The 17,121-nt window shown below is 42.4% G+C and overlaps 1 protein-coding gene across 1 annotated transcript in view; it reads left to right on the top strand.

Annotated features, from left to right (window-relative positions):
• Positions 1-366: 366 nt before the first annotated feature.
• The window catches only part of sema6d (semaphorin 6D), a 43,478-nt gene continuing 26,723 nt past the window's right edge, over positions 367-17,121 (top strand). Inside the window, 3 exon segments of the mRNA XM_065012143.1 lie at positions 367-490; positions 12,130-12,306; positions 14,948-15,120. Coding sequence (XP_064868215.1) covers positions 12,195-12,306; positions 14,948-15,120 — 285 coding nt within the window. The 5' untranslated portion in view covers positions 367-490; positions 12,130-12,194.

Raw genomic sequence — 17,121 nt, 5'->3', positions numbered from 1 at the left:
AGCAGACTGGAGTTAAATGGTTTAAAGATTTCCTTTCTCAGCAAGTCCCCCTTTCCCCTCCAAAAACAATTCTGCTGAAAATATTTACCAAGGGCTTCACTTACTGGGTGTGGGGGATGGGAGAAAGGAGAGGGGGGCAAGGCAGGGTCATGTGGGAAGGTGGGGGCCTCTCTCTCTTCTCTTTCTTTTCTCTCTCGTAGGAAAGAAAGCGGTCGGGGAGGGAGAGTCTCCAAAACCCACAGCCCTGGAGAGAGAGACGCGGAGAGGGAGAGAGATGTGGGAGGGACTGAAGCGAGAGCTCGGCCTATTGGAAGACAGGCAGAGCGCTGTGTGATGGATTGACTCTGTATGGATCGAGTTACACCATTTGCCGTGCATTAGATTGTTTTTCTGGCTGCCCACTGCAAGCTAACAGCGACCAGTTGGACTATTCGTGATTTTGTGATTGTATAAAAACTAAAAAGGATTTAAAAAATATATACCCGATGAGGTGAGTTTATTCTTTAAATCAGCAACGAGCAGCGAAAGTGCCCTTGCAAACTGAAGGGGAAAGGTTGTATTTGTTGCAAACTGAGTCGGCTTGTAGGGCTGCCCTGCACAAGTGGTGAATACTACAGAAATAGTTGTCGACCGGGCTATTTATACATGGGCTTTCTTCGTATGGGTTGCAGCCTATATAATCATAGTTTATAAAACATTATCGTTCTGCTTGTATCTCTTTTGCCTGATTTGTTCTATGTTCGCGCTCAGGGCTGAACGGAAAGCGCACGTCTCTTATTTACGTTTTCCCTCTGGTTTAAAAGTTAATAGTAAAGGGGGGTGGGGAATGAACGTACGAGGGGACTGTAGCGCTATTTGATCACGGTTGAGCTTTGAAGATCAGTAAGCATTGAGCCGGGCCCAAGGACGCAGAGAGAGAAGTCCGCGACTCTGAATTAATGTCCGCGGTCCGCGACTGGAAAAGAGAAGTGTGGAGACCATATGGCACTGGGAATAAGGAATTATATACGTTTATAACTCGACCAAATGGAATTATTATAATGGATGAACGTTATAGAGAATATAGCCTTCATTGGGATTGGAAGGAGATCTGCAATACGCTTTCATGAATCATTTTGGAACCACAAGGTAGGTTATTAGTGTTCATAATAAACCGGTTGAAAGTGGGTCAAATAGGTTTGTTAAAATATATTCTCTCCTTCTATTTGGGCATTGGACTTTCTGTTAATTATCTAGACTACATTTGTTTGACTAGTTTTCGTCCTATAGAGATTGGTTCAGAATTCACAATAGATTTCAGAAAACAGCACTTTATTGTTGGAGTGAATAAAGTAATCGCGTAATTAGTTTGTTGTCCTCTCATGGATAGATGAGCAAATACACATCATTATATTTACAGAGAATAAAATAGTTCACTATTGTTCTAATACTGTGGCGCAGATAAGATGGATGAGCCCTGATTGTTGATTTAAAGCGCAGGTGAGAGAAGCGTTTCTCACATTGTGTTGGGGTCGTGACGGTGTATAGGCATGTAAGCAATGGGAATAAGATGTGAACTTTCACATTCTCACACAGTGGACTTTTGGTACTGATCAACAGAACATGACCAGCGAAATTGCACCTTCATTGTGATTGTGAAACGAGATATTTGATTCGTTATTGGCGTTAGGTTGGATAGGTAGGCGACTACTTATACGTGTTATCCAATGGTTAATTTCATTTGTTGTTAGATTGTATTTTAGTAAGATACACGTCTAAACATGTTGGTAAATAGGGATTGTTGATTAGTCTAAATAAATCAGTGTTTCCTGTGAACTAATCAGCCTTCGTTCCGTCCGCCGTGGTAGGGACCTTTTAGCGAATGCGCCCGCCTCCGAGCCCATCCCTGCATCCATGCATTAGTGGAACAATCAATTCTCTCCTCTCCCCATTACTGGTGTGTCACTCCTCTGCTCTCCCTCACGTCTTTGTTGTCTTTCGCATTTCATGTGGAGTAGAAAGGTTAGCACAGATCAATGTTGAATGCGTTCCCTCCCAGCCGGGACAATAGGTGTTGTGGAGCCGGGATGTGGCTTGGGTCCACCGGCACTAGAAAGCTCCCCCCACGCACTCTCCCTGGCCTGCCCTGTCCGCTAGGGTAAATAGCCAGATTGTCCCGCAGCTCTGGATCCCTGAACATCTGTGTTCTAATCCAGTGATAGGATGAATGGGTTAAGGTTAGGGGGAGTTGGGGGTGCGGTAGTGTAGGGGTTACCGTCGGAGAATGAATGAATCGGCGCAATAGAGTCAGCTAATTGAATGGGTTAAGGTTAGGGGGAGTTGGGGTGCGGTAGTGTAGGGGTTAACGTCGGAGAATGAATGAATCGGCGCAATAGAGTCAGCTAATTGAATGACAGCCGTGGAAGGACTGTGTCGGGAATATAAGTTATTCAAGTCAATATTCACACGCTGTATGTTGTGTTTAGGAGGGCCATGCATCGTTTAGTTTGACACATTATTTAGGTAAAATTAGCAAATAGTTGATGCCATTCTGATTTTTATGTGACATACATAATATCACAAGAACTAGATTGTTTTTGTGACTGAAATGATATGGAAAGTCGAATATAATTGTAAACCCTTGTTTTAAGGGCAAATGTAATCCAGTAAAATGATTCCCCATTCACCCTGGTCAATAGTAGCAGGTCTACAGGGTGTCCAGGCTCAAACCCATCAATATAGCAATATATTCAGGAATATGTTGGTGCTGAATTTGCATATAGCAGCAACTTGAACAGTTGACTTACATTAAGTGATTTACAGTAAACACATATATTCAGTATATGGCCCATGCTGGAATCTAACCCACTCTGGTGTTGCCAGTACCAAACCCACCCTGGTGATGCCAGTACCAAACCCACCCTGGTGATGCCAGTACCAAAACCACTCTGGTGTTGCCAGTACCAAACCCACTCTGGTGTTGCCAGTACCAAACCCACTCTGATGTTGCCAGTACCAAACCCACCCTGGTGATGCCAGTACCAAACCCACCCTGGTGATGCCAGTACCAAACCCACTCTGGTGTTGCCAGTACCAAACCCACTCTGGTGTTGCCAGTACCAAACCCACTCTGGTGTTGCCAGTACCAAACCCACTCTGGTGTTGCCAGTACCAAACCCACTCTGGTGTTGCCAGTACCAAACCCACTCTGGTGTTGCCAGTACCAAACCCACTCTGGTGATGCCAGTACCAAACCCACTCTGGTGATGCCAGTACCAAACCCACTCTGGTGTTTCCCTACAAAGTAATATTGTGCTGAATATGAAATTAACCAACGTTAACTCCTTTAATCAACTCCACTACTACTAATCCTAACCACCAGAGAGTTGGACAGTGAGGGGCCAAACCCACTAACTGGTGATGACAGTGAACCGCTAACCCTAACCACCAGAGAGTTGGACAGTGAAGGGTGCTGACTACTGAACCCTAACCACCAGAGAGTTGGAAGTGAGGGGCCACTACTACTAACCCTAACCACCAGAGAGTTGGACAGTGAAGGGCCGCTACTACTAACCCTAACCAACAGAGAGTTGGACAGTGAAGGGCCACTGCTACTAACCCTAACCACCAGAGAGTTGGACAGTGAGGGGCCACTACTACTAACCCTAACCACCAGAGAGTTGGACAGTGAGGGGCCACTACTACTAATCCTAACCACCAGAGAGTTGGACAGTGAAGGGCCACTACTACTAACCCTAACCAACAGAGAGTTGGACAGTGAAGGGCCACTGCTACTAACCCTAACCACCAGAGAGTTGGACAGTGAGGGGCCACTACTACTAACCCTAACCACCAGAGAGTTGGACAGTGAAGGGCCACTACTACTAACCCTAACCACCAGAGAGTTGGGACAGTGAAGGGCCACTACTACTAACCCTAACCCCCAGAGAGTTGGACAGTGAAGGGCCACGACTACTAACCCCCAGAGAGTTGGACAGTGAAGGGCCACTACTACTAACCCCCAGAGAGTTGGACAGTGAAGGGCCACGACTACTAACCCTAACCACCAGAGAGTTGGACAGTGAAGGGCCACGACTACTAACCCTAACCACCAGAGAGTTGGACAGTGAAAGGCCACTACTACTAAGCCTAACCCCCAGAGAGTTGGCCCGTGAAGGGCCACTACTACTAACCCTAACCCCCAGAGAGTTGGACAGTGAAAGGCCACTACTACTAATCCTAACCCCCAGAGAGTTGGACAGTGAAGGGCCACTACTACTAACCCCCAGAGAGTTGGACAGTGTTAGGGGCGGTAGCTCCATTGTACAGCCCAGCCCAAAGCCTCTATTGTTCCTGTCACACCTGCAGCTCTGGCCTTTGTGCTTCACTACAGCTGAACAACCATGGAGCCTTTCTCTTCTTACAATCCCCCTCTCACCAAGGTATATGGAAAGAGCGAGTAAAGGAGACAAGGAGAGAGACAACTGTCTTTCTCCTCTTATACCCCTCTACACATGAAAGGAAAGAAAGAGGGAGGAAAGGAGGGAAGTAAAGAGGAGGGAGGGATGGTGTGAGGTGGCACAGCCTTCGTTCTTTGCCAACTCTCTCTGTAGCAACAAGTCAGGCTCTTCAGATATAATCCTCAGTAAATACTGAGATGACTGGCTCATGTTGTTATTGAAGAGAAGGAGAGGGAGCAGTAATGGTTTCTCTAGTCTGCTCTGATGGAGGTCTGCTAATCGCCTGGCTGCTCGGTCACAAACTGATTACTTTCCCAAAGCCCTGATGAGGACAACAAAGTTATTTAGTACATCCAATTTGGCATGGCTGCACACACACATGCATGCACGTAGGCAAGCACACACACATACACACACACACGCGTGTAGTCAGGCAGACACTTGCACACACACAGGAAATGCTACTAGTAAAATGTCATTGTATTCAGTGAAGTCCAGTAGAAGTAATACTACAGTTTGTACTGAGGTTATCTGATTTCCTCTACGTTGTGTGTATGGCTGTGTGTTTTTGGTTTTACTATACTTGTGGAGACCAGAATCCCTCACAAGGATACTAAAACAATTCAAATTTGGACAAGTGGGGACAATTCGATGGTCTCCACAAGGAAAAAATATATTTTAGGCTTAAGGGGTTAGGTTTAAGGGTACAATTAGGTTTAGGATTAGAAATAGGGTTTGGGATTAGGGTTAAGGGTTTAAAGGTTAGGGAAAATATGATTTTTAATGTAAATAAATTATTTGATCCCCACAAGTATAGTAAAATGTGTGTGTGTGTGTGTGTGTGTGTGTGTGTGTGTGTGTGTAACATAGGGCTGGGCTGGGTTGTCCCTGGAGCAGCATCTATTGTTCAGTGGTGTTCTATTCACCCTGGTCATACTGATGGAGGGGTATTTACAACAACACACAGGGTGGGGTCATGGGGTTACATTACTGCAGTCTTATTGTGTACCACACTTGATTGGGCCAATTCCTCCACAGCCCCAGTTGTACTGACCTGCAGGAGAAGAGACTGCTCTGGTGTTGTTTCTACAGGCAGAATGGGAACAGCGGGAGGGAGGGAGAGAATAGAATGAGAGAAGGAGGGTAGGGAGAGAGAGAGAGAATAGAAAGATGGATGGACATGGACAGAGAAAACGAGAGAGAGAGAACTAACTATACATACAGTATGTCCAACAATCACAGAAGCTGGACTAAATATACAGTACCAGTCAACAGCACCAGTCAACAGTACCAGTCAACAGCACCAGTCAACAGCACCAGTCAACAGCACCAGTCAACAGTACCAGTCAACAGTACCAGTCAACAGTACCAGTCAACAGCACCAGTCAACAGCACCAGTCAACAGCACCAGTCAACAGCACCAGTCAACAGTACCAGTCAACAGTTTGGACACACCTACACATTCAACGGTTTATCTTTATTTTTACTATTTTCTACATTGTAGAATAATAGTGAAGACATCAAAACTATGAAATAACACATATGGAATCATGTAGTAACCAAAAAAGTGTTACACCAATTAAAATATATATTTAACAAAGTAGCCACCCTTTGCCTTGAGGAAAGCTTTGCACACTCTTGACATTCCCTCAACCAGCTTTACCTGGAATGCTTTTCCAACAGTCTTGAAGGAGTTCACATATATGATGAGCACTTGTTTCCTTCACTCTGCTGTCCAACTCATCCCAAACTATCTCAATTGGGTGGAGGTTGGGTGATTGTGGAGGGCAGGTCATCTGATGCAGCACTCCATCACTCTCCTTCTTGGTCAAATAGCCCAAATAGCCTGGAAGCCTGGAGGTGTGTTGGGTCATTGTCCTGTTGAAAAACAAATGATAGTCCCACTAAGAGCAAACCAGATGCGATGGCGTATCACTGCAGAATTCTGTGGTAGCCATGCTGGTTGTGTGTCTTGAATTCTAAATAAATCACAGACAGTGTCACCACCAAAGCACCCCCACATCATCACACCTCCTCCTCCATGCTTCACGGTGGGAACCACACATGCGGAGATCATCCATGGTGGTTGGAACCAAAAATCTAAAATTTGGACTCATCAGACCAAAGGACAGATTTCCACTGGTCTAATGTCCATTGCTTGTGCTTCTTGGCCCAAGCAAGTCTCTTCTTATTATTGGTGTCCTTTAGTAGTGGTTTCTTTGCAGCAATTCGACCACGAAAGCCTGATTCATGCAGTCTCCTCTGAACAGTTGATGTTGAGATGTGTCTGTTACTTGAACTCTGTGAAGCATTTATTTGGGCTGCAATTTCTGAGGTTGGTAAATCTAATGAACTTATCATCTGCAACAGAGTAACTCTGGGTCTTCCTTTCCTGTTGTGGTCCTCATGAGAGCCAGTTTCATAATGCTTGATGGTTTTTGCAACTGCACCTGAAGAAACGTTCAAAGTTCTTGACTGACCTTCATGTCTTAAAGTAATGTCATTTCTCTTTGCTTATTTAAGTTGTTCTTGCCATAATATGGACTTGGTCTTTACCAAATAGGGCTATCTTCTGTATACCAGCCCTATCTTGTCACAACACAACTGATCGGCTCAAACACATTAACAAGAAAATAAATTCCACAAATGAACTTTGAACAAGGCACACCTGTTCATTGAAATGCATGCCATACGGTTTGAATCTGGTTGGCAGAATGTCAAGAGTGTGCAAAGTTGTCATCAAGGCAAAGAGTGGTTACTTTGAAGAATCTCAAGTATAAAATATATTTATTTTTGTTTAACACTTATTTGGTTACTACATGATGCAACATGTGATATTTCATAGTTCTGATGTCTTCACTATTATTATACAATGTAGAAAATAGTAAAAGTAAAGAAAAACTCTTGAATGAGTGGGTGTTGTTTAAACCTTTGACAGGTATTGATATATATATGCAGAGAGTGGAAGTCCTGTCCACACTGATTGCTGCTCCCAGTCTGTAAGTTCTCTGTTAATAACCTTGTGCTACTTATAACTTTACCACAATGTAGGTGTTGGTCAGGTTCTGTGATTGAAACACTGCAACTAGAACAAGCTTCATAGGGCAACTTGGTGCAGATCCTGCCAATAACAAACAACCAGCCAACAACCCCCGCCACACACATACACACACTATACTTACGCACACACCCTCCTCTTGGTGTTTAAACAGCGCGAGTCTGAGCCAACAACATCAGCAGTGGGAGAGTGATTGTAGGATACTGAAAAGCCTGTAATAACAGACAGAGAGAGGAGAGAGAGAAGGAGGGGGAAGGCTGAACAGGACAGAGTTGCGTGACTAGCTCTATTCCTGCGTCTCAGGGACTGTCGAGCCCCCCCACACACACACACACACAAACACTCGGCAGGGTAGGAATAGGATAGTGAATAGGGAACATGCTAGGTTGGCCTCAGATTGAGGGTAATTTTAGCAGGCTGACCCCTCCATGTCTCCCCTTCCTCTCCCTCTCTGTTCTGTTTTACATTAGAGCTGCTCAGGAACAACTGCTGCTCCACCGCTAGGCATCATGGGAAGTTACAGCCCAAGTGTTCCACAATAACAGAGAGAGAGAGAGAGTCTTGAAAGAAAAGGGATAGGGAATGAAGGAAGGGAGAAAAATAGAAGGGATAGGGAATGAAGGAAGGGAGAAAAAGAGAAAGGATAGGGAATGAAGGAAGGGAGAAAAAGAGAAGGGATAGGGAATGAGGAAGGGAGAAAAAGAGAAGGGATAGGGAATGAAGGAAGGGAGAAAAAGAGAAGGGATAGGGAATGAAGGAAGGGAGAAAAAGAAAAAGGATAGGGAATGAAGGAAGGGAGAAAAAGAGAAAGGATAGGGAATGAAGGAAGGGAGAAAAAGAGAAGGGATAGGGAATGAAGGAAGGGAGAAAAAGAGAAGGGATAGGGAATGAAGGAAGGGAGAAAAAGAGAGAGTATAGGGAATGAAGGAAGGGGGAAAAGAGAAAGGATAGGGAATGAAGGAAGGGAGAAAAAGAGAGCATTAGAAAGAAGAAAGAAAGGAAAAAATAAATAAAAATAATCCTTAACAAGGGAGATGAATGATTTACCTGTGAATAAATGATTAACCAGTGAAAGGAGCCTTGTTGTATCTTGAGGCAGCCCTGAGGCAGTATAGTAATGTTCATATCATTTTCCCAGGGTTTATACTTTATTGATTGTATCTGTATTCATTGTTTTCTTCTTAGAGATTTAATTGTCAGTTGTTGTCTCGAGAACCATTTGGAAAACAATACATTTTCTCTTGGACAACTTTTTGGAATTGATTTGAAGGTCTGAATTGTAGGGAGAGTAACAACAGCAGCGGGGATATTGCCAGATTTTGGCAATTAAGCTAGCATGCTAGCTGTTCTGATAGACTTCCAGGCATTGTGCTAATGCTAGTTAGCAACGACTGGTGAAACTACAGTGCATTCAGAAAGTATTCACAGCGCTAGACCTTTTCCACATTTTGTTGTGTTACAGCCTGAATTTAAAATGTGTTGATTTGAGATTTGGTGTCACTGATCTCCACACAATAAATACCCCATAATGTCAAAGTGCAGTTATGATTTTAGAGATGTTTACAAATGAATTCAAACTGAACAGCTGAAATGTCTTGAGTCAATAAGTATTCAACTCTTTTGTTAAGGCAAGGCTAAATAAGTTCAAGAGTAAAAATGTGCTCAACAAGTCACATAATAAGTTGCATGGACTCACTCTGTGTGCAATAACAGCGTTTAAATGACTACCCCATCTCTGTACCCCACACATACAATCAGGTTTTAGAAGTGGGGGGACATAACTTGTGTTTTTTAAATGTTTTTTTATCCAGTCGGATAAACACTCCAAACAACCTACCTGACCACATGGTCCTGGAGCACACAGGACCATGTGGTCCTGGTGCCTCGTTGTTGGACCACATTCCAATGATAAAACGGGGGTGAAAGATGCGCACCTGCATACAATTATATGTAAGGTCCCTCAGTCGAGCAGTGATTTTCAAGCACAGATTCAACCACAAAGACCAGGGAAGGAAACTGCGTAGGGATTTCACCATGAGGCCAATGGTGACTTTAAAACAGTTACAGTGTTTAAAATGTCTGTAGAATCAGATAACGGAGGATGGATCAACAACATTGTAGTTACTCCACAATACTAACATAAATGATAGAGTGAAAAGAAGGAAGCCTGTACAGAATAGGCAGTAAGGAAGACACTTAAAATAATACTGCAAAGAAATAAAAGTTTTGTCCTGAATACAAAGTGTTATGTTTGGAGCAAATCCAACACATCACTAAGTACCACTCTTCATATTTTTAAGCATGGTGGTGGCTGCATCATGTTATGGGTATGCTTGTCATCGGCAAGGACTAGGGAGTTTTTTAGGATAAAAAGAAATGGAATAGAGCTAAGCACTGGCAAAATCATATAGGAAAACTTGATTCAGTCTGTTTTCCAACAGACACTGGGAGACAAATTCACCTTTTAGCAGGACAATGACCTAAAACACAAGGCCAAATATACACTGGAGTTGCTTACCAAGATGACATTGAAAGTTGCTAAGTGACCTAGTTACAGTTTTGACTTAAATCGGCTTGAAAATCCATGGCAAAACTTGCAAATATCTGTCTAGCAATGATCAAGAACCGACTTGATAATTTTTTTAAAGAATAATGGGCAAATATTGTACAATCCAGGTAAGCAAAGCTCTTAGAGATTTACCCAGGAAGACTCACACCTGTAATCACTGCCACATGTGATTCTAACATGTATTGACTTAGGGAGTTGAATACTTACTTAGTGGTTTATTTTCCATATATATATATATATATATATATATATTTAAATTGTCTTCCATTTTGTCATCACAGAGTATTTTGTGTAGATCATTGAAAAAAATAAAATAATTAAATCCATTTTAATCCCACTTTGTAACACAACAACATTTGGAAAAAGTCAAGGGGTGTGGATAGTTTCTGAAGGAACGGTACCTTCATCTTCCTTCAAACTGCATGCAGAGACATACAGATTGTACCCATGAGCTCATCTGACTCTGGGTAAGTAGAAAAAGGTCTTAATTGCCAATATCTCACATTACCCCTTTAAGTAGCTAAAGCAGCATGTCTCCATGTAGTTGTCTCTACTTGTCTCTCTTTCTCCACTATATCAATTCCTCTTCTTCACTGATGAGGGTGAGGGATGAAATTGCTGACAGTTGCAGATCAGTGAATCATTCGTTCTATATAGATTATATGAATTGTTCGGTATGGATCAGTGAATCATTTGTGTATGGGATATCCTGTAGCCAGCCTCATCAATGTGTGTTCGATCATCAGAGATCTTTCTGCTCTGATTTTCAGAACTCTATTTTCTCCACTAAAACCACTAATTGAAGAGAAGAGCAGATCTGCTCTGCCAGCTGGCACTGGGCTGGTTGTGCAGTAGTGCATGTGTACCTCCATAGTGGCTGGTGATGCATCACTGCCAGTCATACAGCTTGGTTTGACTCTCTGTGTCTCTCTGTCTCTCTCTGTCTCTCTCATCACCACAGTGATATAACTCTCCTCAGGCCACTTTAACAGCCACATAGATACCATAGATCTAAGGCTGTGTGTATTCAGCCAGTTAACAGTATTAGACAGGGAGAGTAGATTTAGTCTGCAGTGTGTTGATTGTTCCATCTGACCCCCTGCAGACATCCTCATTCTCAATGGTCATCTGTGCTGCTCTAACGATGACATCTAATATTTCTTAGATCTGAAGATATAATATAATGCTCCATAGGTAAACTGCTGTGGTGTGTTAACCTATAGAGGCTGTTGTAGTTAGTATAATAGTTCATATAGGTGAACATGTATATAAGCCTAGTGAGGCATACATCCTGACTGGATCAATCAGATACTAATGGGCTGGCCAGACAGACACACCGGCTGCTGCCAGTTAGCTCTGCTCTGAAGCAGGTGGACCTTGGGCTAATTGAAAACGTGTCAATACTGGTTTGTGTGTGTGTGGCTGTGTGTGCGTGCGTGTGCGCAAAGAGATGACGTGCTCATCAGTGGTACTCTTGGATACTCTGCTTGTGTGCACACTTTTGTGTGTGTGTGTCTCAGTGTGCTGCTGGCTAATCCATCCCTGTGTGTGTGTGTGTGTGTGTGTGTGTGTGTGTGGTGTGTCTAGTGGTAAATTGTGTATATCCGTTCAGACTGTCCACATGAATAATTTGTTTGTCTTATAAATATTTGACTGGACGTTCATTAATATGCACACACGTTGTCTCTAAAGGGCTGCTCTTACACACACACACACACACACACACTAGCTGATCAGGCCGTCCGAGGTACTGCTCATGTCATAAATCATCTCAACTTGAAACCACTAAACATTCAATCATGTGATCTACAATAGACCTGGGTACAATAGTCACTGGTAAAAGGGCTTGAGGAGAGAGAGAGAATGAGAGAGAAATTGTGTGTGTGTGTGTGTGTGTGAGAGATATAGAGAGCGATTACAGAAAATGACAGAGGAAAATATAATTTTCTTTGGCGATTTAGAATATACAGGTATTTGGTGTCAATACTGAAATCTGTTAGTTCTGGACTTTCCTGACCATGTGTGTATCTGTATTTCATGACTGATCGTCTCTGTGTTTCCAGGTAACATCTTGTTGGGTGAGAACCAGGCAGGAAGGAGTGGTCTCAGACCAAAAGCAGCAACAGTCATGGTTTGGAGAGCAGGCCTTCTGCTCAGCATACTGCTAGCTACAGCCACACACACCATGTCTGCCAGCTTCCCAGAGGACAGTATACCCCTGGACGCTGTCGATGCACACTGTGAGTACACACACGCTGCAGGTACACACACACTCAGGTTAGTCTCACTCACAAGACAGCAGCATCATGTCTCAGTACAATTTAATTTCCAATCAGCTTTTATGCTGCACCCTGTTGTCATGAATTATGTGTCCCATTGTCCTGCATGTATCAGTGAATATTGTATTAATGGTGTACTGTAAGGTCTTCATGGTAATGTAATGTGTATCAGTGAATAGTGTATTAATGGTGTACTGTAAGGTCTTCATGGTAATGTAATGTGTATCAGTGAATAGTGTATTGATGGTGTACTGTAAGGTCTTCATGGTAATGTAATGTGTATCAGTGAATAGTGTATTAATGGTGTACTGTAAGGTCTTCATGGTAATGTAATGTGTATCAGTGAATAGTGTATTAATGGTGTACTGTAAGGTCTTCATGGTAATGTAATGTGTATCAGTGAATAGTGTATTGATGGTGTACTGTAAGGGCTTCATGGTAATGTGTATCAGTGAATAGTGTATTGATGGTGTACTGTAAGGTCTTCATGGTAATGTAATGTGTATCAGTGAATAGTGTATTGATGGTGTACTGTAAGGTCTTCATGGTAATGTAATGTGTATCAGTGAATAGTGTATTGATGGTGTACTGTAAGGTCTTCATGGTAATGTAATGTGTATCAGTGAATAGTGTATTAATGGTGTACTGTAAGGTCTTCATGGTAATGTTATATGTATCAGTGAATAGTGTATTGATGGTGTACTGTAAGATCTTCATGGTAATGTAATGTGTATCAGTGAATAGTGTATTGATGGTGTACTGTAAGATCTTCATGGTAATGTAATGTGTATCAGTGAATAGTGTATTGATGGTGTACTGTAAGATCTTCATGGTAATGTAATGTGTATCAGTGAATAGTGTATTAATGGTGTACTGTAAGGTCTTCATGGTAATGTAATGTGTATCAGTGAATAGTGTATTAATGGTGTACTGTAAGGTCTTCATGGTAATGTAATGTGCATCAGTGAATAGTGTATTAATGGTGTACTGTAAGGTCTTCATGGTAATGTAATGTGTATCAGTGAATAGTGTATTAATGGTGTACTGTAAGGTCTTCATGGTAATGTAATGTGTATCAGTGAATAGTGTATTGATGGTGTACTGTAAGGTCTTCATGGTAATGTAATGTGTATCAGTGAATAGTGTATTAATGGTGTACTGTAAGGTCTTCATGGTAATGTTATATGTATCAGTGAATAGTGTATTGATGGTGTACTGTAAGGTCTTCATGGTAATGTAATGTGTATCAGTGAATAGTGTATTAATGGTGTACTGTAAGGTCTTCATGGTAATGTAATGTGTATCAGTGAATAGTGTATTGATGGTGTACTGTAAGGTCTTCATGGTAATGTAATGTGCTGACTGATCAGACATAGTATGTCCTGTATAAAATCAATCCTGTCCATCGTCAGCTCAGGCATTAACTAGATTCCCTTCCTCTGTGATGTACACAGGGAATACAAAGACTGCTGACCTTGCATACCATAACTCTCTCTCTCACTCTCACTCAGTCTTGTATAACTAACCTTGGGGGGATGCACAAAACCTGCACCTAAACTAAACCCTAACTACTAACCCTAAACCTTAACCCTAACTGTAACCTGAACCTAAACTAAACCCTAGCTACTAACCCTAACTGTAACCTGAACCTAAACTAAACCCTAACTACTAACCCTAAACCTTAACCCTAGCTGTAACCTGAACCTAAACTAAACCCTAACTACTAACCCTAAACCTTAACCCTAGCTGTAACCTGAACCTAAACTAAACCCTAGCTACTAACCCTAACTGTAACCTGAACCTAAACTAAACCCTAACTACTAACCCTAAACCTTAACCCTAGCTGTAACCTGAACCTAAACTAAACCCTAGCTACTAACCCTAACTGTAACCTGAACCTAAACTAAACCCAAACTACTAACCCTAAACCTTAACCCTAACTGTAACCTGAACCTAAACTAAACCCAAACTACTAACCCTAAACCTTAACCCTAACTGTAATCTGAACCTAAACTAAACTCTAACTACTAACCCTAAACCTTAACCCTAGCTGTAACCTGAACCTAAACTAAACCCTAGCTACTAACCCTAACTGTAACCTGAACCTAAACTAAACCCTAACTACTAACCCTAAACTAACCCTAGCTGTAAAACCTTAAACCCTAGCTACTAACCCTAACTGTAACCTGAACCTAAACTAAACCCAAACCTAACCCTAAACTAACCCTAACTGTAACCTGAACCTAAACTAAACCCAAACTACTAACCCTAAACCTTAACCCTAACTGTAATCTGAACCTAAACTAAACTCTAACTACTAACCCTAAACCTTAACCCTAAATTCCCTAGAAATGGCATTTGACCTTGTGGGGACCAACAAAATTCTGTTCGTTTACTATTCCTGAGGCGACCACCGTGCTGTATCAGCAGCCTGAATTACACTACTGAGACATTTCTATAAAGCTGTAACACACAACATGTTTATGCTTAATCAATAACCTGATTGATAGTGTGTGGCCCTCAGAGCCAGTGTGTGTGTGTGTAGCACTCTGAAAGCTTACACGTGCGTCATCTCTAACTAACGTGTGTATGTGTGTTTCAGTCTCGCGGCAGTACCCAGTGTTCCGAGGTCGTCCGTCGGGGAACGAGTCACAGCACAGACTGGACTTCCAACTGATGACCAAGATACAGGATACACTGTTCATCGCTGGCAGAGACCAGGTGTATCTAGTGAGTCTCCGAGAATCCTACAGGAATGAGATCATTCCCTACAGGGTAAGTCTGCCTGTCTTTGAGTTTGTCTGTCTGTCTAACCACAAGTTACTCACTGAGTTACACACTGAGTTTTCTGTAGAAAAAAATACCTCATCAATCACATAATTAACAGGCTACAAATGAGAGTGGACATTGTTCTTTCTATAAATAATGGGGCCAATGTGTGACATTGGGATCAACATTTCAAGGTGGTTTGAAACTAAAATAAAATGTTTTTTCATAGATGAAATAGATTGGATGCATACATGGTGTTGTTTCGGTAGCCTATGTGGTTGACGCAGGGATACATAATAAAGCCATGAATAATGGTAGCATTAATCTCACCATCCCTGGTTTAATAATGAGAAAGTGACCAAAAAACAGGTTCCTTTTTAATGGAAGACTTTGTATGGGAAGCCAGCAGATGACTTCATAATAACTGCACGTGGTTTTACCAACCGAGTACTGCAACACCCTTCATTTGAATTCCATTGAAACGGTGGGAAACTGTGGCCACATTTCTCACAAAAACGGATCAAAAATGAAATCACAGATAATTATAAGGGAGCAGGGGAATTTATAAATGGGCTACAAGAATTAAAAATCATTTTCAAGCACCAGATTTTCAAGGTAGGCCTAGGTAGGCCTTCCAGTTCTTGAATTTCTGAGCTCCAAATTTAATTTCAAGTAGGCTACTTCAAGCCTCTTGTATTGTTTCAAATTGCAGGTATAACATGGAGAAAAAAATGTATTTGTCACGTTATTTCTTTACCAGATCATAATGTCAATAAGCCCACTAGGCTGTGTAATTTGTTGGCATTATATCCAGAATAATTCATAGGAATAGCATTGGTGTTGCGCACAGCTGCGCACAGTAGACTCCATGTCCAATCGGAGGCACAAAAACATATGAAAACATGAACTCAGTACATAAAAGTTTTCTCTGTTAAATCTAAGGAGGCCCTGCTGTAAATCAAGCAGGAAACAACAGATGATCGACATCAATTCACAAGGGATATTAGATCCAACGTGGATCCAGGAACAACTGTCTTCACCAGTGTAACCAATGAGACACCAAAATAGGATTTTTTTCCAGCACTCGGGCTGTAGTTGCATTGCATACGCTTTCACAACAGCTGTTCGTTCAGCACTTGACTGTCATTCAGAAAATTCCTTCCTGGATCAGATGATGGTGTGTGAAAATATTACGGCGTACCTAATCAGCTGGACACCAAATGATCACCCAACAAGTATTAAGCATAATTATTGAAGAACCGGAGGGTCTGCTGTCCGGACCTCTGGCAGTCTCTATGGAGGTGCCACAGGGTTCATTTCTTGGACCGACTCTCTTCTCTGTATACATCAATGATGTCGCTCTTGCTGCTGGTGAGTCTCTGATCCACCTCTACGCAGACGACACCATTCTGTATACTTCTGGCCCTTCTTTGGACACTGTGTTAACAACCCTCCAGGCAAGCTTCAATGCCATACAACTCTCCTTCCGTGGCCTCCAATTGCTCTTAAATACAAGTAAAACTAAATGCATGCTCTTCAACCGATCGCTGCCTGCACCTGCCCGCCTGTCCAACACCACTACTCTGGACGGCTCTGACTTAGAATATGTGGACAACTACAAATACCTAGGTGTCTGGTTAGACTGTAAACTCTCCTTCCAAACCCACATCAAACATCTCCAATCCAAAGTTAAATCTAGAATTGGCTTCCTATTTCGCAACAAAGCATCCTTCAGTCATGCTGCCAAACATACCCTTGTAAAACTGACCATCCTACCAATCCTCGACTTCGGCGATGTCATTTACAAAATAGCCTCCAATACCCTACTCAACAAATTGGATGCAGTCTATCACAGTGCAATCTGTTTTGTCACCAAAGCCCATATACTACCCACCATTGCGACCTGTACGCTCTCGTTGGCTGGCCCTCGTTTCATACTCATCGCCAAACCCACTGGCTCCATGTCATCTACAAGACCCTGCTAGGTAAAGTCCCCCCTTATCTCAG

The sequence above is a fragment of the Oncorhynchus nerka genome, linkage group LG27, assembly GCF_034236695.1.
Source record: "Oncorhynchus nerka isolate Pitt River linkage group LG27, Oner_Uvic_2.0, whole genome shotgun sequence".
NCBI classification, from domain to species: Eukaryota; Metazoa; Chordata; class Actinopteri; order Salmoniformes; family Salmonidae; genus Oncorhynchus; species Oncorhynchus nerka.
Note: the sequence above shows the minus strand (reverse complement) of the source record. Positions and strands in the feature narration are given on the sequence as shown.